This window comes from Thamnophis sirtalis, unplaced genomic scaffold, assembly GCF_051295495.1.
Source record: "Thamnophis sirtalis isolate CommonGarterSnake01/CBP01778 unplaced genomic scaffold, rThaSir2_p1.2 scaffold_4, whole genome shotgun sequence".
In the NCBI taxonomy this organism is placed as follows: Eukaryota; Metazoa; Chordata; class Lepidosauria; order Squamata; family Natricidae; genus Thamnophis; species Thamnophis sirtalis.
Genome location: NW_028261384.1, coordinates 27,686,955 through 27,712,928, shown reverse-complemented (window position 1 = coordinate 27,712,928; position 25,974 = coordinate 27,686,955). Strand labels below are relative to the sequence as shown.

At 36.0% G+C, this 25,974-nt stretch overlaps 1 protein-coding gene across 5 annotated transcripts in view; it reads right to left on the bottom strand.

Moving 5' to 3' along the window:
• CACNB2 (calcium voltage-gated channel auxiliary subunit beta 2) overlaps window positions 1-25,974 on the bottom strand; it is a 179,782-nt gene that overhangs the window by 21,378 nt on the left and 132,430 nt on the right. For 3 of the 5 annotated variants that reach the window (XM_014062526.2, XM_087712666.1, XM_087712667.1), the window contains 6 exons: window positions 21,919-22,055; window positions 13,669-13,745; window positions 8,979-9,112; window positions 5,562-5,642; window positions 5,320-5,378; window positions 3,465-3,574 (listed from right to left, as the gene is read on the bottom strand). In XM_014062526.2, the coding sequence (XP_013918001.2) occupies window positions 3,465-3,574; window positions 5,320-5,378; window positions 5,562-5,642; window positions 8,979-9,112; window positions 13,669-13,745; window positions 21,919-22,055 (598 nt within the window). Of the gene's footprint in view, window positions 1-3,464; window positions 3,575-5,319; window positions 5,379-5,561; window positions 5,643-8,321; window positions 8,384-8,814; window positions 8,835-8,978; window positions 9,113-13,668; window positions 13,746-21,918; window positions 22,056-25,974 lie in introns of all 5 variants that reach the window. The other 2 variants (XM_014062528.2, XM_014062529.2) reach the window with 2 other exon arrangements.

Here is a 25,974-nt window from a genome sequence, read left to right as displayed (position 1 = left end):
TTTACACAATCTTTTAAAGACCAATCCTTGGTAGTCTCTAATATATTTCCATTCAATATATTAAAAAATGCATAATGGCAAAAATTAAGAAAGCAACATGCATTCCATATTAATAAAGGTGCATTATGTTATCTCATGAAAATGGCATATAAAATAAAATTGAGGAGCTTTTCCCCCCTAAAGATTTTCAGAACATAATTCTCAACTTTCTGAGACTATCAGCTGACCTTGGAATAATTCTTATTCACAAATAAATTGTATTCTTTGGTACAGGATGATTATACATCATGCAACAATTTTGATAACTATTAGTGTTTAGGTCCAGTCAGCTTTTAAATGAAACCCAATGTTATCTATGTGGAAAATAGGAAATTTTTAATTCCACAATGAAATAATTTTTCTGGAACTTGTTATGCATCATACATATACTGAGATATTATACACAAATATTATGTCTGAAATCCAAAGAGATATGTTATATTAATTACAATAGGCATATTGTAATTAATGGGATACACAGAAAAAATAATTATTCGATAGCCTAAAAATATTGCCAATAAGAAGAAAACAAAATTAATACCACAGGTAAAAACACAATAACTGATCTGATAATAAATAGAAGTCATTTATATCATTTTACATTCAAGTCAAATTTGATTCATGTCATTTTTTATAGGTAACATTTTCAGAAGTACCTAGGGAGAAAGAGAATAATCCAGTTGGCTTGGCAGTCTGCCTACACTTAGAATCATAGGATTCCTTCACCTGCCTCCTGGTCTATCATGTCATTCCAGTCCTTCTTTTTATTAAAATAGACATACCTAAATTCCTGAAACTCCTTCAGTCCCCTCATCATCTTTGTTGCTCTTCTATCAGTCTCAACATCTTTTTTATATTGTGGCAATAAAAAGTGGATGCAATATTCCAAGCGTGGTCTTATCAAGGCATCATAAATTAGTATTAACATCTTTAATGTTAGGGTAATAAATAAAATAAAATCTTTATTTTATCTCTCTGTTAATGGAACCTAGGACCGTGTTGACTTTTTTGGCAATTGCAGTACACTGCTGGCTCATATTTAATGTACACTAGGGTTCCACTATCCCTCTCACAGTAATTTGCATTAAGCCAGGTACAATCTATACTATATCTGTGCATTTGGTTTTTCTTTCCTAAAACTAAAATCTTATTTTTGTCATCAGTGAATTTCATTTTGTCAAATAGTACCTAATGTTCAAATTTGGAAAAATCCATCTGTATCTTAAGCCTATCTCCTGGAGTCTTGCCTATTCTTGCCAGCTTGGTGTCATCTGCAAATTTGATGAGTTCCCCTTCTATTCCCTTGTCTAAATCATTGATGAAGATATTGAAGAATACTGGATTTAAGACAGAGTATTGGTATCCCAGTGCATTCTTCCCTCCATTCCATAGAGGACTACAAGTTGAGTGAGATTGGTCAGCAAATTATGAATCCATTAATGGTGATGCTGTCTATCACCCATTTTTCTTTCTTACTGGGTAGTTGGTTTGGTCTACTTGATCAAATGCCTTAATGAAATCCAAGTAAATTATGCCCATAGTACTTCTCTGATCCATTAATTTTGCCACTTTGTCAAAGAATGCAATAAAATTTGTCTGGCATGACCAAAACCCCTTTTTGGTTTTCTTTTCTTTTCTTTACACTCTCAAAATAGTGAGAAATCATACCAGCATTTATTTTTAAGTTTTCCACTTACTCTACATGTAAAGATAAGTACAAGTCAACAACTTTATTTAACAATTTTCGGTCGGTGGAACCGTCATGGAGTTTATTATGGATATCCAAAATTGAAACATAATTATTGGCCAGGGGAAAATAAAAAATATTATTTGTTAATGCTGGTTTATAATCATAATAAAAATTGATTGATTGAAATATTACTTGATTTCCTGGATGAACAATATAGCTTTAAAAAATAGGTTAAGCTTGTTTGATATCATTATATTATTTAATCAATATCTACAATGCACAATCAAAGATATACAACACCCCCCCACCAAAGCTATTCTTTGATTACAGGTAGGCCTTGATTAATGCTAATGAATCCTACAAATTGGTTGCATTTGAATTTTCACTATTCAAAGTGATATTTTATGGAAAATATGGCAACTGGTTCCAGCTTGATAGAAATAAGCAATGAATATTTAAATATGCTGTATTTTTATATTTTTATTACTGAAATGTTATAGCAAAACATAAAATTTGTAGTTTAAATTTATAGTTAATGAACAAAGAGTAATTATAGAAAGAAAAGTAGTTATAGTAATAGTTATAGAAACAAAAAAGCTACTGCAGATTCAGGAATTCTAATATCTAGTCCTATTTTAGTGTTACAAAGTCCATGTTCAATTACATCAAGTTATTGCTCTAATGTAATATTATAATGAGTTTCTTCTTTTCTACATTATTTTACCGTCTCTTCTTTATATTACTTAAAAAAAACAAAAAAAACTAATAAAGCCTATAATACAATAACAGCCACTATAAGAAAAAGAAAAAAAGAATGAGTTAAAAGTGTAAGAAAGGAAAAAAGAAAAAAGGATACAAAGTACATTATATGTTTATTTCCTACTCTATAGTTATAAAGTAATTTTTCTTTTTTAAAACTTCTAGAATTTTCTGACAGAATCTTCTTTTTCTCAATTTTGCAGACATGAAAATTAGAAGCATTTAAAACTCCAAACCTAACTATACATGCACTAGCCTCAATTGTGCATGTTCCTGCCTCACATTAACTAAATTTTGGGTTGCAGTAAACATGATCTTAATCAGTTTACAATTTGCACTCAATTAAACCATATTATTAACATTATAAACATCATATTATTAAAATATATACTAATTTTGACTTACCTGTAATCTCAAGAATGTCAGCAGTGATATGAAATCTTTGCTATGTTAAACATGTATTCCAATACTGTTGGTTAATTATTTATACAGTATAGGCAGCAAATAAATTTAACATATACTAAATAAATATAAATGTGAAAACAGACACTTTTCTCAGATTAATGCAATCTAGAAAATATATATGTTGCTTTTATATCAATAGGATTATATATGCATAACAATTTATACGCTAGATTAGAGTTATTTTGTAACTTCATCATTTTCTCATTTCCTTTTATATGAGTAATTTACATAGTTTCAGAATATATTTGACAGATTTTTACTTCAAAAATTTGAAAAACATAATGTTACTTTGAAGCACGGACATAATTTCATCTCAACAAGCCAAGAGGTTAGTATTATATTGATACTAAAAGTAACTTCAAAAGAGAGAAAAGTAAATTTAGTGTTTGTATGTAATTTTTTAATCCTATAACTTCTAAAAATGGGGAAGAATTAATATGCTGGCATTACAATGAATTTTTGTTTTTAAAAAGTCACCGGTAGTGATATAGTTATCATTTCATATGCTTACCTAAGCTTGACCTTGTATTCGATCGCTCTATTATCGCATGCTTGCTGGGATTGTTTAATACTGAACGCTTGGCAAGCGAGATGTCTGCTGTGACCCGTGTGATTGAAATACTAAACACAACAAAAGACAAACAATGCTGTGATGATTATTTAAAATTCAAGAGATAAAATTTATGAAAGCAAATGAATCAGATTGCGGCAATTGAATTCAATGTTACACACATCTTTAAATAAATTGTTTGAGCTGTTGCTAAAAGACAATTGCTTTTGTCTCTAGAGACAATTTTTAAAAATCCATTCAGGATATAATTTGGTATTTCTTTTCTAAACAGCAACCTTATTTTTTTACAATCTTAGTTTTGGTTTCGGTCCAATATTTATGACTTTTTTTTAGCTCTCTATACTTCCAGTTTGATCCACTAAAAACTGAATAAATATTTCACTATTTTTAATTTAGTATTTACCTTACCAGCTCTTATCTTTAGAAATTACTTTAGAAATGTTCAAAAAGAAAGACACTATGGAATACACAGAAACAGTATTTACTGTAAAGTTTATCCTGCTGGATTTTGCATTAGACCCCTTTATGATCATACAATGTTACCAATTGTGAGCAGCAGTGAGAGACAAAGATGGAAAAATTTATAGCTCTCAAAAGCCCTTTGTAATTTAGACCTACCAGGAGCTTATTTCTATAGGAGAGAGGATCTTGAACTATTTATAGTATGAAGAATATTTTTATACTGCTGGTGAAGTTCTGCCACCAATATAGATACGGTACCTCATCAGAGATTTGATTAAATATCTCTTTGCCGTATCATTGATTACCCTTCAACCAAGGAGATTAGGACACTGTTCAGCAGCAGGTTTCACTGAAAGTATATGGCCATAAAAATCATCGTGACTAATTATGAGATGCTTAATCTTCCGCATATTTATCAAATTTCTTCTTTAAAATATGCACATTGGTAGAAATATCTTATAATACAGATAATTCTTGACTTACAATTGAGGCCAACATTTTTGTTGTTAATGAGATATTTGTTAAGTGAGTTTTGCCCCATTTTATACTATTTTTATCGCAGTTGTTAAGTGAATCACTGCAGTTATTAAGTCAGTAACACAGTTTTTAAGTAAGTTTGGCTTTCCCATTGGCTTCCTGTCAAAATATTACAAAAATTGATCACAGGGACACTACAACCATCATAATTATGAATCAGTTGCTAAGCATCTGAATTGTGACCATGTAGCCATGGGGATTCTGCAATGGCCATAAGTCAATTTTTTCAGTGCCATTGTAACTTCAAATAGTGGCTAAATGAGCTATTGTTAATTCAAGCATTACCTGTACTGAAACAGTACCAAATTCTGTGATTTAAACATATGGCAACTAAATATTATATCATTCAATGCAAAATCCCCAACTCTTATGAAGTTGATGGTGGAAGGGTGATTTCTATATACTTTCTTCCTACCATATAAACTTTACAACTTTACATAATGCAGACTTAGGGATTTTGTCATGTTCCTCAATATTTTTTATTAAGTGGAATTCTTTCACTCATTTCAAAATTATATCAATGTTTTATTGCCATATTTCTTAGCAGATTTAATCTTTCTTAATTGAATATCTTTTCTCGCTATGCATGCCAAAGGTAGAATTATTAATGTGTATATTTTTGACACATAATTACTCCTATATGGCAATTTACTTCTTTTTCTATCTCTGGACCTAATAAACACTGCAAATAACTAACTGAATATCACAACCAGTCTTGAAATCAGGGAAATGCAGATAAAATTGGGCAAAAAAGACATATTAATTTCAGTATGATTTAGATAGTCTTAATACTTACCGCCCTTCAAATCTATGTTTTAAAAAATCAAATAATGCTTTTTGCATCATATCCGTCACCTAGAATAAAAAAATACATTCACATGTCACAACAAATCTAGATTTAAAAAATGTAAGACTTTATATTTAACCATTTTCAGTTTTTCTAATTCCTAATGGGAAAAAACTGACATTCTTCCATTTTTACTCACAATTTCAAAAACCAATTTTTAAATAACATTAAAAATATTAATGATATCCTACCTCATATCCCTTTAAAGAAGGCCCCACTAAAACGACGGGTCGCATAGAAGGCACTACATCATATGGAGGGATGTGCTCTGTCTGATAAAGATCAAAAAATAATTCCAATATCTAGTTTGAAAAAAAAGTTTATTCTTCACATATATTTATTTAATAGAATTGACTGATGTCATCAAGGTCAAAAATCACTTTGCCTGAGACTTTTTTCCGAAAACATTGTGAAACTATTATATAAATATTATTGATATTTCCAAGAATGTTAATGCTTCTATCCAACCTAATTTGCAAAGTGAATTTAAACTGCATTTTGAATTAGAATAATTATTTAGGAGGGCCAAGACAATGACTGTAAAAGAAACATCAAAAAATAAATGAAAAGATTTCACTGAATCTGAAGAAATGTTTCCATCCATTATTCAAATTTAGGAAATACAGTCAATCAATCTCAACATCTTAGTAATACTGGAAAGTATGATCAAGAAGCAAACAGAAAAAAAATAGTTTTCTTTCATCCATCAATGTAAATTTGAAATTTATTAAATCCTAATGATCCTATTTTGAAATGCCATTGCCTACATGTTTCAAACTAAAGGATTTAGTTCAATGGTAATAGGAATTAAGATGTATAGCTATAACTGAACTCTAAATGTATAAAGAATCCTGTGCAGTACTTTTTTCTCTTCCTAGATGGCCCTGGCTAACATCAGAGAAGTTTCAAGATAATCCATTACACAAACACACACACACACACACACACACACAAAAGTTATATAAGTAATTGATAATTAATGTGTAAATACTAAATTAAATGAAATTGGTAAAGAAAAGTCATGTATTTGAAGGGAAATAAAGAAACAAAAACAATAACCACCCAGAAGGCTAATTTTGAAATTTTGATGCTTTTTTGCAGAGTGCAATATATGTCAAATGCAAAACTACCAACCTGGGAAAAGCTTAAATATAGGATGCCAGATTTATTTTTCAAGAACCAACACAATATAAATATATAAGTCAACATTACAGAATGATTTAAAATGATTTGATATATCCACAGCAAAACCACAAAAAGAATACAATCATAAGAAATCAAGGACAAACATAATACAGCAACAGCACAAAATGCCACGCAAGCAGCAGTCTAAAGCAACCTACCACATGAAACATATATCAATGTTAGAATTTATTTTCATTTAATTCACTACATAACTGATAATGTTAAGTAGAATGAAATATAGTGCCCAAGGCATCAAAAGCATGTGAACTTAACTTTTTAGAGTGCCAGATCTCTCTTAATGGTTAGAAGCAAAGCCTATTAATTCATTGTGTTATAGAAATGCACTATCAGAATTATTCTTGCTAGGTATAATCTTTTGCATGCATTATGTATCAACCTTTAAGAACTATGTCATGACCCTCTTTATATTTAGCAGATCAGGGCCCTGCTGTAATATGTCCATGTCTTATGGTAACTATCTATAAAAGCCTCACGCTAATCATAACCCTTGAAAATTAGGGTAAGTAGGTACAGAAATTACCTTATTTGATGGAATACTGGTACTTGTTAAACTCAATTGTATGCCAGTCTTCAGTTTTTCCCAGCTTTAATTAACTATGCTGTCAATGGCAATATGTTAAAGGGCTAAAATGGACTACAAGAGACATTCCTTTCTGTATTACTCTTTCAAATTCATTCCACAAACTAATGAGGGTGATTTTTCCATCTGATGGGTATGCTTTGATTCATCAGTGAATTAATTAGAATGTCTGTCCAAATTATGGCGAACAAATGTCAACATATCATAGCAATTACCATTGCACCTGGCAATTTTGTTGAGATTGTTGACAGCCCTCTTACAAAAAGAGAGAGAAGAAATTAAGAATAATTAGTAAGTAGTGTTACCACCAATAGACTCCGTTCCTGATAAGGTACAATCTTACTGACCTCTACTCAGAAATAAGTCAGCAGATTTTAGAATTTTATAGCATGACTAAGTTTCAGCTAGTTGTGAACAGGATTACTGTGTAAAACCAATAGAAGGAACAGAATTGTATAAAAGAAAAAATATAGCTGCAACTGCAATAAAGAATGTGTTTTATCTATTAAGCTCATACTTTGCCTCTAAACAAGATGTACCACTGGGGTCTACTAATTTGATCAATTCTATTTTACAAACTAGTGCCAAAGTGGAGATGATATTGCTGAAGAAATTAATGCAGCAATGGGTATTTGTTAAATATTGTATTTAAAAAAAAATTAAATATAGGGAATTTGTTCAGTCTGGACTGAATTTCTGAGAAAATATGCCTATCAGCCTTCTCCAATTTAATACCCTCTCAATATGTTAGATTTCAGCCCCCAATCCTGCAATTTGAGGCCACATTGGTTAAAGAATTATGAGAGCTGGCACTCACATCTAAAATGTACTTCTTTTAAGAGAGGGCAATGCAGAGTGTAGGGAATGTAATAATTTATTTGCTAAATAAAAATTAAAGATTATTTATTAAAGAACCCAATTACATTTCAACTGCTTTAGAGCAGTTATAATAAACTCTATAGGGCCTTTTGGCGTATATTAAGAACCCCAGGATAGAGGAAAGGATCATGATGATTTACGTATCTGATACCTTATCTATGGAGTACTTTTAATTAAGAAAGGTGCCGCCAATTTTATCTAATAGGCAAGATACTACAATATGACTGCTGAGGAAAAGGCAAGAACAATGGGAAATAATTTATATATGACAATAGGAAAAACTCACAGTAGACCGCCAAAACAAGTCTGCAGTTTTCCACTGGTCTTGCTCATTTGCAGATTTTGCACCTAGTGGATTAGAAGTTTAAATACTGACTAAATTAAAAATTGCAGGTTCTTTTTAAAGAACAAGATGAGTATCTGTTTAGATTTAACAAAAATTAGTTATAAAGCTAAATCACAAGTAAAAAAAAGTTCTGGAAAAATGACAAAGAGTAAGCATGCACTAGTGTGGTGCATCATCTGTTCTTGAAGATTTACTTCCATGAATGTTTTAAAATATTCCCTCAGCTGCTTATTATTCCATCAAAAAGGAAAAGTACCATAAGCAATTAGGACTCAGTCACTCACAGGGCCTAGTCTGCTGTTTTATGGGATCAGCCAGCTGTTTGATGAGTTTATTTATTTGTATTAAAATGATTGTGTAATATAAACTGTATATGATGATGCTAATGATGCCAATGGCAGATTAAATATAGCTTCTGTCAGCGCAAACTTACCGATTTCTGTTTCTGCTTAGCTATAGCAGCATGAAAAAGAAACAAAGAACAACAAAGGCATGCACGTTATTGTCCTGTCAAGAGACACAGACAGTCAACAGGACTCAAATGTAACACAGTGCAGTGAGCAGGTGTACAGATGGCATCTTGGAAGTAGGTGTTACCTTCTTAAAGAAGGGCATTCTTTTCTCTTTGGAATGGGGTGATGTGACAGTGTTTGCACTGGGTTTGGGGGAGCGATGGTTTGCTGGAATATCAATTTCTTCTGCCTCTAAACCAGTGGCATCTATATCTATAGCTATATACAGATAAACAATATAAAATTATGAGACAGGAAGGAGAGGTACATATTAAAACAGTAGTGTTGCATGTAAGATCCATCAAACAGAAGGAGAAAAAGGGAATTCTAAAAAATATACTACATCAGAATTAAGTATGTACATTTAGAGTACTGTACCACTGTACCATATACACGGGCAGATAAATGAAGAATTTTATGTGTCAAAATACACCCCAAAAGTTGGATTTAGCTTACTCACAAATTGGCTTATGTGAAAGTATATATGGTAATACTTTTTAAAATAACCTGTACATACTTCTAGATAAACCATTCCTTGCATAAGCCAATCTTCAGTTTTAACCAAAATACCATGAAAAATGTGCTACCCACATATGCCAACTGTAAAAATTAAAACATAGCTTTGAGTGTCGCCTTAATGGCAGAGGTTATACATGAATATACATAAATATATATATATATATGAATATACATAAATATATATATTTATTCATGGCAAAATTATAAATTATATCTAATATTTGGTCATAATTTTTCCAATTTTACTAACAACTCACATCTATAAATATTCTTTATTGTAAACTGATCACATATGTCTAAGAATGAGGTAATATTTGTATCAAACACTGAATTCACAAGCAGGATTTTACAACCAGTGTTACTGGATGAATTTATGAAATTCCATAAGAGAACAGAGATTAATCAATCTTAAAGAACTATAATAAAGTTTTCTCAACTTTGGAAACATTAAGATGTCTGGATTTCAAGTCCCAGAATTCCCCAACCACATAATTGATTGGAAAATTCTGGCAATCGAAGTCCAGACATATTAAAAGTTACCAAGCCTGAGAAACACTGATCTAATATGTGATTGTCATGGGGACAAACACTACATACTGAAAATCATACTTCTGCTGGAATCAAAATCATAGAAGGATTAAGTTTTGGGCCATGAGAAAAACAAAAAACAAGTTAAGTCTAATTATTTCGTTCTCTGAAGAAATGAATGTAGATCAGTATTGCAGATAAAATTATTATAAATTTAAAAAATCTCTCTTGTGTAAATATTAATATATTGTATAGAGAAGGAGTTATATATAATAAATTGGTTGTGCACAAATCACAGCAGTTTTAAACAGCTGTATTTTTTTTTAATCAATGAAAATCTGATGAAATTATATGGAAGTAAGAAAGTTACCTAGTTTTCTATTTCAACAAACTAAAGCTTTGCTCAAGTTTAAATAAACACATTTCACTTAAATATATTTGCATTATGCATGTACTAAACAAATCAGAACAGACTATCAATTTATTTTAATCCTTGCAAAGCATACAGGTAATAAATGAAGTTTTTTTTAAGAAGTATAAATATAAGGACAATTTGGTCTGAAATTAAGCAGTACAAATTATATTAAGTGTTTTTAAAACTGTGCCATTTTATGCAACATTGCAGAATTAATCAATCAGAAATTAAGCTAGTGTTATTCATGAATTCAAATAGAAATAATGTGTATGTTCTATATTAGAATGACACAAAAAAACACGGAATAATTCATAAATCATGACCAAAAGTTTCATTACACAAGCCACTTTTGAAAAGAGTGGCTTCCAACTGAATATGGAATTTCAGATATTTGTGACAATTGTTTTACAATTAAGTTTGATGTGCAAACATAAAACTTAGTTATTTGGGAATTTTTAAATTTGCTGGAGTGTTGAAATGTCTTTGTTTTTACTTGACCATGAGACATTTGATTGAAAGAACGGAACTTACATGTAAGGTTAAATTCCCACCTTCCCATCTCCAGAAAGGCACACTTGCCTCATGAAGTTAAAGCAGGTTTTATTTTTGTTTTGTTTTAAAAAAAACCAGTTATTTAACATATTTTAACATGGCAAATATTTACTATTAAGACTGTATTAACATTGGATGATGTTTCAGGAGTTTGTTTTTAAAGTATTGCATGTAATTGTCTTGACTATATTATGTATTATGTAGAAAGATAGGAAGGGGCTCAAGTTGCATAAAGCTTAGGACAAGTGAGTTTGAAAAATAGCCTTTTACTTCATGAATTATCCAGGCTTTACCACCATTACTTAAAGCCCTATAGGTTAACCTTGACTTGCGACCACAATTGAGCCCAATTTTTTTATTGTTAAGTGCGACATTTGTTAAATGAGTTTTACCTCATTTTACAACTTTTCTTGCCATAGTTGTTAAATGAATCACTGCAATTGATAAGTTACTAACCCGGTTATTAAGTAAATCTGTCTTCCCCATTGACTTTGCTTGTCAAAAGATTGAAAAATGTGATATCATGTTCTTGGGACACAGCAACAGTCATAAGTATGAACCAGTTGCAAAACAGCTGAATTTTGATCACATGATAACGCGAATGCACCCAAGATCATAACTGTGAAAAATTGTCATATGTCACTTTTATCAATGCCATTGTATCTTTGAACAGTCACTAAATGAACTGTAAGTCGAGGACTAGTAATACATGCTCCTAAAACTAATAAAGTGATAGTTGAAGGAGAATTCCCACCACATACCAGTGGCTTGGAATTTTGTTTTTAAGGAAATCAAATCAGCCTTTTGTAACTAATGTTAAAATGACAAATAAAAAAACTGTTTTATCAAAATTTAAGTGTTTAATATTTTATTTCAGTTTGGCTGGTTTTATTGTGATGCATATATATTTATGAAGCTTTTCTATGGAATTTATTAATTTGTGTTTTACTACAATGGCTACTTTATTACTTGTTGTAAGTTCTGTAGAATTCATGTTGACTGGAGACCAGCATGTTCTTTATCCAAAATATTTATAATATAATAACATACTAAAAGCAAATAATTCTTAAAATTATAACAACCTTTCAAGGATACAGACAAGAAGAATCAAAATCACAAAATATCATTTAAAATAAGAATAATAAAATAATAATAAAATTATACATTAAAAATAAATATTTAATACATTTTGCAGTAAAATGAAATCCTGTTAATTATGTTATGTTAAAGGCAATGATAAATATTTCCCATGCCTATTCATGTCTGACTATAGGGGATCTGAGTTTCTTAGTCAAGGAAACCAGTATTGTCTAAAGACATTTCTGTGGTCATGTGGCCAGCAATACTATATGCTGAGGTGCATGGAATACTGTTTCCTTCCCACCAAAGTAGTACCAAACTGGTATCTATTTGCATTTGCATTCTTTTAAACTGCTATGTTTTCAGGAGTTGGGGCAAGTATTGGGCAAATCTTACTGAATGGCATTCAGATCTTAAATCTGGGCTCTCAGCTTACCAGCTGATAACTCACCGTCTTTAACTGCTGAGCCTTCATGCCCCCTTAAATTATGTTAAAAGTATCTATTACTGCAGTCATTTATTACTGTAGCATGAAAATTAGTAATTTCATGATAGGAAATTCTTTTATTTTGTAGATTTTAAACAGTTTATTTCTGTTTTTAAAATTAAATGTGGCTACACTGTTTCCGCAAACCAAAAATGTTTTAACAAAATTTGAAAACATTCAAAACAACAGTATCAGAGGCAATAAATGTTAACATTTCCATGTTAGAGACAAAGAAAACAAAGAGATCAAGGCATTAGCTCTACAAGGATATTACAATAAGTTATAGAAATGATGAATTCACCAATTCCTTTTTTGCATTCTCTAATTTAAATCTCTTCACAGGCTCTATGTGAAATCTTTTCACTTTTAGAAAATCTTGCTGAATCTTATTTTCCACATTTGCCATTAAGATAATAGAATGATATAATGTAAGAGTTGTAAGTAACCTTAAAGATAATATATTATCACCTGTGGGAAACCCACAGACAGTACACGACAAGAAATTCAATTATGATTAGAATACAGACTTGTATTCCAGATAGCATGTAATCCCCTTTAAAAAAAAATTACATGATTCACCATCAAATCTTCAGATTTACTATATAAGAACATTATATTCTGCATAAGAACAGTACCATTTCTCATTATTGATGCTAGTAAAGTTAGTTAGCCACAGAAAGTTACACCTTTAGTAATTTATCAATCATGCCATCAATTGATACTGGATGTGTTCTAGTTGTTCATTAAGTTAAAAATTCAGTTAATCAACCCTATGGCTTTATCATATTTTTCTTTCTGTTCAATTGTGAACAATTCTTGGACACTGCCTAAACAAGTACCTGACGTTTTCTTCACAGGGTTTTCCAAAAGTGGTTAGTCATTGCTTCCTTCCCGGGGTTATGCTTTAACCATTATAGCAAATTGGGTCTCATGTTATTTACGTACCAAATTACTTTAACACAAACATATGAATTAACTCTATCAATTCATTATTAAATGTATCTTCTATCACTATTTTAGCATATGCACAAAATATATTATTTAACCTTTTTGAGATATTAAATTTGTTAATAATTTTTTGGAAAAGTTATTGGTTGCTACCATTAAAAACATTTGCCTCCTGATTGAAAAGTATAAAGTATATCAATATAGGCATATTAAGTGGACCATAGTAACGTACATATGACCCCTTACCAGATGATGGAGGTGTAGACTTTCTGGAACTGGGTACTACATCACCCAAACTAGATGATGAATTTCCTCCTGATTTACTAGAGTAAACAAATAAATAGTCTTTTGATTATCTCATAATTTGCTTGAATCAGCACCAAGAGATGCCGTAATGTGATAGTTTTCTCCCTGAATGGTTATAGAATTATGATATGTATTATAGTATTCCAGTATGGTAAACCACAAGGAAAATGCTTATCTATCTGTACAAATAATTATATAATGAAGTGCTCTAATGTATATTTAAAATGGCTCCAAGATTCAAAATCACAATCTAGACTTTTATTGCTATGAATCTTACAAAAAAATAATCTTTAAATGTTAAACCGAATGCCTGATTTTCTCCAATTTTTTAAATAGCTCTTTTTCGATACAATCGTTTTCCACAGGTGTCACTTATGCAACAACTTTATACGATGAGTGATTGTATTACTAGTATTTTCTACTGGTGATTTGTGAAGTCAGATAGGGCTTCTATATCTGAACTAAGAACTTAGGAACTTTGAAGACAATGAATTAACAGGCTAGGAGAGACAATAATTTTACTTTGCTGGAAAGGCTTCAACAAAGACTTATTGACTACAATAAAATGGGCCACTGGAAGAATCCTCGGTCTTCCTATCTCCATACCTATTATTTACAAGTCAGAAACTTTCTGTTGAATAAATTGGACCCTTTTTATTGGTTAAAAATTTAACGGTTCCAGTAGAATTAAATCAACATTAAAAAAACCACAAGGACTTTGTACAAATATGATTTCTATATTAAAAGATATCCAGTACATTTTAGAGAACTTCAGGAAAAGAATTAAGGGTTCTTTTTACATATCCCCCAGCTTAGGCAGAATTTTCACTATAGGATTGTGCATATCTTCTCTTGATCACACACATCTAGTTTTTAATTTTTTTTTTTTAAATTAAGGATTCTTTAAAAAAAAGTTTTGCCAAAGATACATATAGATCCAGATAGCACAGAATATTTGTAACTGTTGAATCCTTGTTAGCACTGATGATGTTACCTAGTTCGGTAATGAAATTTCTACAAAAAAACAACCACACTCAGAAAACACCAAGGGCTCTATGATACATATAGATATTTATGCTCAGAAAATGAGAGAACAAGTCTTAATTTTATTTTACACGTTTAGAAATATTCTACTGTCTGCTTCCTTCTAATTTACCTAGTGTAAATTCAAGATCATTTGAATTCTACAATAATAACAAAAGTATTTGGTTAAAGTCATGATTTCTTTTAGCTAGAAGCATATTATTTAAGACATTAAAATGTCAATAAACACCACTGATAGAAAAATGGAGAATAAAAACTCTGAATACTATCAAAATTAATTAGTTCAATGTAATAAATGGCAGGCAGTGGGATTATTTAATTACATATCAGAATATCCTTTAGTCCCTGACCTAAGTAATTTTGTATTTTAATAACAATAAAATTAGTGCACTGTCTATTCTGAAATTGCTAAAGCTAAAGAAAGAGTGAGCACTCAAAAATGATAAAGGGAAAATAAGGAAATGATGCTTTTCATATGATTTTTCACTCTTAAAGAAATGATTAGCTAGTTGAAATAATATGGCTGACTTCCTCTGTTAACATTAGGGCTGAACTTCTGATAATGAGAAGCAAGTTCTAATTGACACCTGTAGTTTCATATTGAATGAAATCGACCGTTGACTTACCTGAACGGTCCTTCTATGTGTACTGCGAGGGGAATCCAAGCATGGGTTAACTTTGTACATTAGCCTTGAGACTGAGTTATGTAAATTGGTGACCACGCCTCCTCAGACTGGATGGGCTCAGTTTTGTATGAAGTCAGCTGTTTAATGATGTATAACAAGAACAATAGCGATAACAATAACAGTAGCAATAAAGCCCATGGCCCCAAAGAATATACAAACAATGTCAGAAAGAACATAAGGCACAAGTAAATAACGTCCGTCATAGTCCGGTGACACGTCAATGAGGACATACAAGTTCAAGTCATGACCACCCTGGCCAGCCGAAGCTGCGGGCGGGTTTGGATTCCCCTCGCAGCACACATAGAAGGACCGTTCAGGTAAGTCAACGGTCGTTCTCCTGTGTGCTGCTTGGAGAATCCCGCAGGGGGGAGCACCTGTTGCAACACACGCCGCCCAAAGGAAGCCACAGCCGAGGCATACACATCAACCTTGCAATGTCTGATAAATGGAGATGGTGTAGACCAGGTAGCTGCCCTACAGGTTTCTTCCACTGAAGCTTGCGTGGCCCAGGCTGCCGTGGTAGCCGCGCTCCTGGTAGAGTGAGGGGTGATGCGTCTGGGAACCTGTTGGGATTGACTGTCATAAGCAAGAGCGATGCACGCCTTCAACCATCGCCCTATCATGTGAGAAGAAACTTTCTGTCCCATGGAAGATGGTTGGAAGGAAACAAAAAGCGCTTCAGACCGTCTGAACGACGCTGTATGTTTCACGTAGCGTCGAAGAATCCTGCGAACATCCAGGTGATGCCATTGGCGCTCCTGCGGATGAGAAGGGTTGGGGCAATAGTCCGGAAGGACGAGCTCCTGAGCCTTGTGGAACAGCGTGTTGATCTTCGGTAGAAAGGCTGGGTCCAAGCGGAGAACGACTCTGTTGGGGCGGAATATACAAAGATCCACCCGAACGGAAAGAGCCACCAATTCGGAAACCCACCTGGCTGATGTAATAGCCACCAAGAACACCGTCTTAAGGGTCAGCAGTCGAAGACTGATGGAAGTAATAGGTTCGAAAGGAGAGTCCATAAGTGCCCTGAGCACTAACGACAGATCCCAAGTAGGGTAGCGGTGCACGGTCGGAGGCCGGATGTTGGCCGCCCCTTTGAGGAAAGCCTTGACTTGGGAATGCGGAGACAAGGAACATCCCTGACCTCCCCCAATCATTGTGGCAAGGGCCGTGACCTGCCTGTGAAACGTATTGGGTGCCAAACCTTTGTTAAGATCAGATTGCAGAAAGTCCAACACCCGGGGCACCGAATCTTGAAGGGGGTCTGCCCCAGTCCTGCGGCACCACCTGCAGAAAGCCTGCCAAGTAGCTTCATAAATTCGAGTGGTAGAAGGCCGGTGGGCCGCTTGAATCATGGTGATGACTTTGCTGGAATAATGAAGGTTGGTCAGAATAGTCCGCTCACGTGCCACATGGCTAATTGTAGCAACTGGGGGTTCGGATGAATGAGGGTCCCCTGAAGGAGCTGGATTTGATTGTCCGGGATTCTCCACGGACGGGAGATCGACAGGTGTACCAGGTCCGCATACCAGGTTCGCCGGGACCACATTGGAGCCACCAAGAGGACTTCCGCTCGTTCTGACAGTATCTTCTGGATGACTGCCGGGATCACTGGAAGAGGCGTAAAGGCATAAAGGAGGCCGGCCGGCCACGGGCTATGCAAGGCATCTACTCCCTCCGCTCCAGGAGTCACATACCTGGAGAAGAAACAGGGCAGTTGTGCATTGTAAGGCTGCACGAACAAGTCCACTACCGGACGGCCGAACCGGAGAGAAATCTGCTGAAAGAGGTCGGGATGTAACTGCCACTCCGCATGATTCACTGTGGCTCTGCTCAGCCAATCTGCCTGGACGTTGGATTTGCCCGAAATGTGCTCCGCTCGAAGGGACAACAGTCTGGACTCTGCCCAATGATGCAATTTCTCTGCCTCCATCATGAGGGCTCTGGAATCCCTGCCCCCTTGGTGGTTGACATGTGCCTTGGAGGCCACATTGTCGGTCAAGATCAGTACGTGTTTGTGAGTCACAATGTCCTGAAATTCTCACAGAGTCGGTCGGACGGCCCATAGCTCTAGCCAGTTGATGCTGTTGGACAGCTCCCGGTCCGACCAACGATCCTGTGCCACTCGATCCAGGGCATGGCCGCCCCATCCAAACAGGTTGGCGTCCGTCGTCACCTGGATGCGCTCCGGTTCCTTGAACGGGCACCCTTTGAGAACCTTGGAAGACGCCCACCATCGAAGTGATCTGAGGGGCTTGGGAGGAAGACGGACCTTGAGTTGAGAATGACTGGTATGAGACCTCTGATAAGGGAGCAGGAACCATTGGAGTGGTCGTGCATGAAACCTGGCCCAGGGAACGATGTCGATGCAAGAAATCATCTTCCCTAACAGCTGAGAAAGTAGGGCCAGGGGCACAAGTCGCAAGGCTGAAACTTGAGCTGCCAGACGTTGGATGCTCTGTCGCCTCTCTAGGGACAGGAAAACCTCGCAGGTGGCGGAGTTGATGACGGTCCCTAAGTGAAGCAGCGATGTAGTCGGCTGCAGATGGCTCTTGGGAAGATTCAGCACGAACCCGTGCCTCCGCAGGGAGTCCATCGTTACTTGGAGGTCCCATAGAGCCTGGCCTCGGGACGGGGACAGAACCAAGATGTCGTCTAAGTAACAGTTCACTCTCACCGGCATTGAGCGGAGGGAGGCTGCCACTACCGCCAGGAGCTTGGTAAAGGTGCGGGGCGCTGAAGAAAGACCGAAAGGCAAGGCCCGGTACTGGAAATGACGGCCCACAAATTGGAAACGCAGAAAACCGCCGATGAGCCGGATGAATGGGCACATGGAGGTATGCCTCCTTGATGTCGACTGATGTCATCATGTCCCTTGGCAGATGGATGCCAAGATGCTCTTTAACGACTGCATCTTGAACCTCTGATACTTGATGTACCAATTGAGTCTTTTTAGATCTAGAATGGCTTGCCATCCTCCTGAGTTTCTGGGTACCAGAAATAGAATGGAGTAAAACTCCAGGCCTTCCTGCCCTTTGGGAACCTGTTGTATCGCATTGATGGAGATGAGATGCTGTATTTCGGCTTCCATGAGATGCCGTTTTACTGAGCACCTGGGTACAGGGCACCTGATGAACCTTCTTGGGGGAATGGAGAGAAATTCCAAGGTGAGGCCCAGCCTTACCACCTGGAGGGCCCAAGCGTCGGACGTGGTTTCCGTCCACTGCTGAGCAAAGGCCAGTAGGCATCCGCCCACTGGCTCCTCCCCTAGTGAGTCACCGGTACCTCCGAAAGGACCGGTTCCCTGATCCACGAAAGGACCTCCTGTTGTGGGATTGCGACTGGTGCTGCTGGCGCCCCCTATCCGTGGCCCCATCACAATCCTGGCCGTGGTCCTAAGATTGGTGAAAACCCCTGTTGTAATGGGGAACAAAAGGGGCCGTTGAATAACCGGAGTAGCTACCCCGAAAGGACTGGCGTCTATTGGTATTGCGCCCCCCGGAGCAGGGAAGAACCTTGCATTTGTCCCTGGTCTCTATAAGGATGGGGTCAAGAACAGACCCAAACAAGGCCCCACCCTTGAAGGGTGTGGATGCCAGGCGCCATTTAGACTTAATGTTAGCCTGCCAGTGACGGAGCCACAGGAGGCGCCGAGGCGCCACATTGGACACCACGGCACGTGAAGCAAATTTGGCAGCATTAAGTGTGGCACCCGCTGAAAACTCTAAGGCAGCCATGATCTTAGTGACATCCTGGTAAAGGCGCACCTCATCAGGGGCCAGCCTCTCCTGCAACTGCTTAAACCAGAGCACAGATGTTCTGTTAAAGAATGATGCCGCAGTAGCAGCACGTAAGGCCCAGGCCGCAGCCTGGTGAGTCTTACAAATAACTATCTCAGCCTTACGATCCTCTGCTTTCAGCCCCTCGGAAATCTCAGAAGGAATCAGGGTAGGGGAAGCCAGGGCTGCTACTGGCGGGTCCACAGTAGGGAACTGCAAAATGTTCTCCAAATCAGGGGTGGAAGTATACAACTTCCTGTCCCCATTGCTGGGCGGATTAACAGCGGTTGGTTGATCCCATTGCTTCTGAATGAGATCCATGAATAATTTGGGAGAAGGAATTACCTCCTGCAATGAAACAGGTTCAGCAAAGAGGCGTTCAGTAGTGTCTAGGCCTACAGCCAAACTGTCCTTGGGAGCTACCTCTCCCATATGGGTAGTGGCCTTAGCTTTAAACAATAAGGAGTTGAACAGCGTAGGTTTAAACAGGCTAGAGGAATTTGGCTGATCAAAGATCATGCCCTCATCATCCGAGAACTCCCTATCTATTAGCTCCCCTTCCTCCACCAGGGCTGAATCCTCACTATAAGTAGAGGGAGGAGGAGAAGAAGAGAGCCCAGCTTGCAGATCAGGAAGGTCCACCTGGGGAGCTGGGAGAGAAGGCCCACCATGAGTACCAACTACCACTGGGGCCTGGTGCCTTCGAAGAAGTTCAGCATCTACCCCTCTGGAAATGGCTGCAGATATCATCTGGTAAAGATCCGGGGATAGGCCCTGGTCATAACCTTCCATAGGCCTTAGGCCTGCCGCAGTGGGGGGTGAATGTAGCAGAAGGCCCAGCACGAGGCATAAGATAGGCCGGAACAGCCTGGGCCTCGGGCAAAATGGGAGGGAGCTGGATCCCTACCCCCCCGCCCCAGATTCAGAAATAACCGGTAGCGCCCTGGTGGCTGTGGGGCTGGCGATATGTGTTGAGGCACTAAGGGAGATGGAGAAATCCTACCCTCCCCAGAGGCCTTGGAAGCTGATTTGGTTTTGTCTTTCTTTTTGTGGCCTTTATCCGGAGTCCCGGAGGCTTCCCTGGACCGCTGGCTGGTGGTTCTAGAAGTGGCCCTGCCAGGCCTTGAACTAACCCCCGCTTGGGCCGTACCCTGGTTGTCAGTAGAGGACTCAACTGTACCTCCCAGAGAAGAGTGATCAGCCATTGCAATGATTAGAAGCTAAAAGACTCAAAGAGTACAAAAGCACAGTGTTTGTTTGCAGGAAGAGGCAAACCGTGTGGTCAGCAAGAGCAGCGGAGAATGAAACTTCTCTCCAAGGCAAATAAAGCCAAAGTGAGGGAAGTGGGAGGGCCGGTGAATCAGCAAGCCTGAGTGCAAACAAAGGCAACGCCCGAATCTCACAGCACCTGCGCGAAAAGCAGCCCCATATGGCGACCGCAACAAAACTGGCGCCAAATTCAAAAAAAGGAACCAACAGGCAGCAACGAGAAAATGCCGCCCTCGTTTCATGTTAGCAATCGCTCCGGCGACGGCCACCGCACGCTTTAAACAGGGCCAAACAGACAGCGGAGGCTCGAGGACTGCGCCACGAACGGCAGGTGGATCTGCTCGGCGGCATGGAAAGCCACGCCGCGAACGGCGGGTGCTGTGCCAGCTCCTGAGGTCGCGGGCTCCCAGCAATAACGACAGCGCTAGCTGCAAGCAGCGCACTGCGATTACGAGCCCCCCAAGTCACAAATAGTGCAACAGCCGCCTGCTGCTAGTAACGGCTCCAACAGCCCTCAGGCAAACTGAGCCAGCAGCGATAGAAAGGCTCCCAAATACCTGATTGAATCAGCGAGCTGCCAAAGGACTGGGCAGGCAGCGAACTGCCGCCTCTCCCTTTGCCACGCACAAACATCACATAACGCCAGAAATCCAAGCAAAAAGTCCCAATTACAGTATAAATTTGTCTCATTAGTTTGGAGAAGAATTGGTATACGTCTCTTCGGCTGGACTGAGTTAAAAAACTGAGCCCATCCGGTCTGAGGAGGCGTAGTCACCAATTTACATAACTCAGTCTCAAGGCTAATGGACAAAGTTAACCCATGCTTGGATTCCCCAAGCAGCACACAGGAGAAATTATCTTTTTCCTGTCAACAGCTTCATTGTTTCACAATAAAACTTAAGGAAGGAATTCTGGTCAATCAAGCTTTCTGATTCTGTGTTATAAAACAGTAAACCAACTTCAGACTCATGCCAAATTTTGTTAACTCAGTCATATTTCTGGGACAGAGGTAGTTTTCAAGAGAAAAGAGAAGTAGTCTTGCATGTTCTTATAGCCGTTTCATGGGCCTGTGAAATCAATAATTCAATGATGTCATAATGTTTTCAATTTTTAACCCAAGTAAAAAATGGCATGTGAACATCAGCAAACTATAGCTGCATAAAGGCACACAAAACCTTTCCTAGGATTAAAGGATTAAAAAGATCAAAATGAACTTTTGGGGGGCAAGATATGTATGATCAAGAGAAGATATGCACATTCCTATAGTGAATATTTTTTCTAAGGTGGGCAATAGGTAAATAGAAATAAACTTTCTTAGATTTTTTACTTTTCTCCTTTCAATTAAAGAAATAATGTTTTTTGTTATATTACTTGATAGCTGATCGCAGATAAATTCAGTCACTTTAAATTACCTAGAGTAAAATTTTCCTTGCTTAGCTTTTTGTTCATGCTGCATTCTCATGTTTTCTAATTTCACCGGACTTGGTATAAATCCTATTTCACAGCCTTCTTTTACCAATCGTCCTATCCACCAGTCATTGTTAAATTTCTGAAAGAAAGAATGTCAGAATTATTTTGTTTATATTTTTCAGTATCCATGTATTTTATCAAGCAAAATCAATATATGCAGAAAATTCACTATTTACTTCATAATTAAATGTTCACAGAATATAGCCTTATTTACATATATAAATTAAACTGTATATCAGCAATTGTACAACCAACATATTTTCAAACTTTTGAAGTAAATTTCTCCATGAAATACAAAACGGTGAATGCCACTAATAGATTTGTACATGGAAAGCCCAGTTGCTGTAAAATTCTAGGAATTGAAATCCACACAGCTTAAAATTACTTAGGCTGAAGAACAGCGGTCTAGATCTTTATAAAATTATTTCAAATGCAAGGGATTACGGCTATTTGGCTCCTTCCATTATTTTCCAAATAGTTTTTAAAATTTTCATCATAAAAAAACTGCTACTTAAATGTTTTCTGATTTGTAATGCTGCCTAAGACCCCTATTTCAGAAAGCACCAACGTTCAGTAGATTATAATTTAGCAAAAAGTGTTATATTTTAACAATACTCTGAAATAGTAGAGCACCAAAAAAACAAAGTCTTTTTCAAACTATTTCCTTGCTCATGTATTGCTATCAATTTATTAGGTGGCAATGATAAAAGAGATGAACTATATTTTTATAATCAAAAAATTGCATTTTTATATGCAAGGAGCATAACATTATTCTCCATAATACACAAATAGCTTCAGCTTTAGGAAAGGACTAGTTTTCATTCTTTCCTCATTCACCGCCTCCCCCCCCTGTAGTTGTATGACCTATTTGTATATTTTGTATATTTTATACATATATACGTCATACACACACACACACACACACACACACACACACACACACTTGTGTGTGTGTGTGTGAAAGAGAGAGAGAGAGAGAGAGAGAGAGAGAGAGAGGGTGCATATTGTCTTAATAAATTTAAAGTAGCTATGCAGAACTTAAATTTGAAATGCAAATTTAGTGCAAATTTGTACAATAACAGAGCTTAATGATTAAGAAATAGGAAAAAAAACCTGTTAGCTACTTGCACTTTTTAAATCTTAATAATGCCTTCTCTGTTGCTTTTTTCAGAATTTGGCCAATTTGTAATTTTAATGCAATGAAAAACGAGATCAGGGAGGGGCGGGGCTTGACATCACAATGACATGACATGCAATCTTGGGTCTCCAGGATTGCTGTCGATATCTGTTTCTGGACGGTCCTTTTGGACCTAAACTGTTCTGAAGGAACAGTGATAGAGAAGAGCATGTCCTGCTGATCTCAGGGGCATCGTAAAGTCCCTGATTTATTCAGGAGAAAGCTCTTTTTGCCAGCTACAAGAGAAGCAACCAAAATGGTTGCCAAAGGTTGCGACAAGCCTCTGAAACAGAAGCTGTGCAGGAATGGTGTTGAACTGATGAGATTTTTTTATTATTATTAGAGAAGGGAAAACCCAAAAGAATTGGAATTTAAAATAAAATTGAAGACAGAAGAAAAAAAGTGGCGAATCAACTCTGGTTTAAGACGATCGTGTTATTTTTTCTACTTTAACTTTATTTGTTTTCTATGGATGGACTCTTTACAAATGCCTCTTACTTTTAAACTGGACTGGTCTCTTTTCTTCCTTTTTCTCTATACATTCTCCATTTTTTGTATTCGTGGATTAAAAGCTTCTTCTCTCTTAAGGCTGGGACACAACATAATTTTTACAGATCTCTCTCCCTCCCTCCCTCTCTCTCAGACAGAGAGGCAGAAACAGATGGGAAAAAGGTAACACTGCCATCTAGTGGCTAGAGGCTTGGCAATATCTGATAAAGCTATAAGTTTTGTTTACTGAAAGGCACAGTGAAAAACGTTTTGATATAGGTGTTCCTTTGAAAGAAAGAGAAAGCTTTGATTTAAAAAACTCCACTGAATTTGTTTGACCTAAAAAGTACCAGATGTTTTGGCAGTGTTTATAACCTGGTAAATGGCACAACGTGAAGAAGAAAAGGCACTAATTTCTTAGAAATTCAAAAAGTTTTAATAATTATAGAGAATTGAAAAGAAATTTGAAGTTATAGATCAAAATACAAAAAGTATGGGGACAGAGATGAAGTTTGAGGACAGAGCTGAAAAAATAACAGAGGCATATGAAAGTGTTAAGAAAATTGTTGGGACTGACAGCAAACTGAGAGTGGAGGAAATGACAGGTGTGAAATACAGAAAGGAGAAATTGATGAACCGGATCTTCATTTCGGATGTCAGAAAATAGATGAAGAAAGGAGAGAAAATTTGGCAGAAATAATGAGAATAATCTTGGCAAAAGCACTAATGATAACAAAAGTGAAGCTGATAAACAGAGCAGATAAAGGGTTTCAAATTCTTACAATGAACAACAAGTTCTTAAGAAAAGTCCACATAAAACTTATCAAGAAAACATTTAGAATACAGACTTTACAAATGGCAAGAGATATTGGACTACACTATCTCTGGAAAGATACAGGATGATGAAATGAAATGTCACAATAAACTTTAGTTAAATGTAATTATATTTTGAGTGCTTGGTACAATGTAATAATAGCTCTCGTCAAATAAATGATTAATAATGATAACAAAGCATTTATATATACTGGATTGATAATATGAAATTTTATACAATACTGTAAATGAGGATATGGAGATGATATTGAAAAGCCTTTTTTATAAAAGTTAAATAATTTTATATAGAATAGAATATAAAGATATAATATCATTGGATGATTTCAGGGGTGATGTAATAAAATGTCATAATATAAATTTACTTTGAATTTAATATACTTTAAGTTGAAAGAATGTAATAATAGCTAGGCTTAATGGATGTTTAATAATTATATCAATTTGTATACAAGTATATCAGATTAATGATACTAATAATGGGGAAAATACATGGAATTGAAAATTATTAGATAATATTATCAATGCTAAAATAATAGAATGTCACAATAAATTTAGTTAAACATAGTTGCATTTTGAGTGTAATGTACAACATAATAGCTATTGTCAAATAAATGATTAATAATGATAACATAGCATTTATATATACTAGATTGATAATATGAAATCTTATACAAACTGTAAGTGAGGATTATGGAGATGATGTTGAAAAGCCTTTTTATTAAAGATAAACAATTTTATATAGAATAGATTAGAAAGACATAATATCATTGGATGATTTCAGTATAATGTAATAAAATGTTATAATATAAATTTACTTTAAATTTAATATGCCTTATGTTGAAAGGATGTAATAATAGCTGGACTTAATGGATGTTTAATAAGTATTACAATTTGTATACATGTATATTAGATTGATGATACTAATAATGGGAAAAAACATGGAATTGGAAACTATTAGAGAATGTTATCAATGCTAAAATGATTGAATGAATTAGAATAAGAGGAAGCATAATAACAATGTATACAAAGATATCTTGATTGTCAATATGTGACAATCAAGTGAGGACCACTGAAAGGACACAGAAAGACTTTGTAACCAATCAATACACTGTGTGTAATTGAAGAGGGTTTTATGTTATATGTGTTGTGTGTTTGCATTTGTCTGAAAATAAAAAATTTATTTAAAAAAAAGAGATCAGAGAAACAAGTAGGAAAAATACCCCAACACTTAAAGGGTTTAAGGCTTTATCTTCAAATACAACTTTTGTTGTTATTGTACATTCCTAAACTTCACATCAGAAGAAAGAATATATATTGTTCAGGATTTCACAATGATATTTACAGTTTTCACTTCTGAAACAAAGCTTTTGAAGTTAACAAAACTGACAGACAATTCCAAGGTATTGGGTAAAAAAAAAAATCCTTTTATCGCCATGATTCTTCAATACAATCTTATCAGGTAACCTCTGGTTCCAGTAATTTAAGATAGAGAAAATAGCTT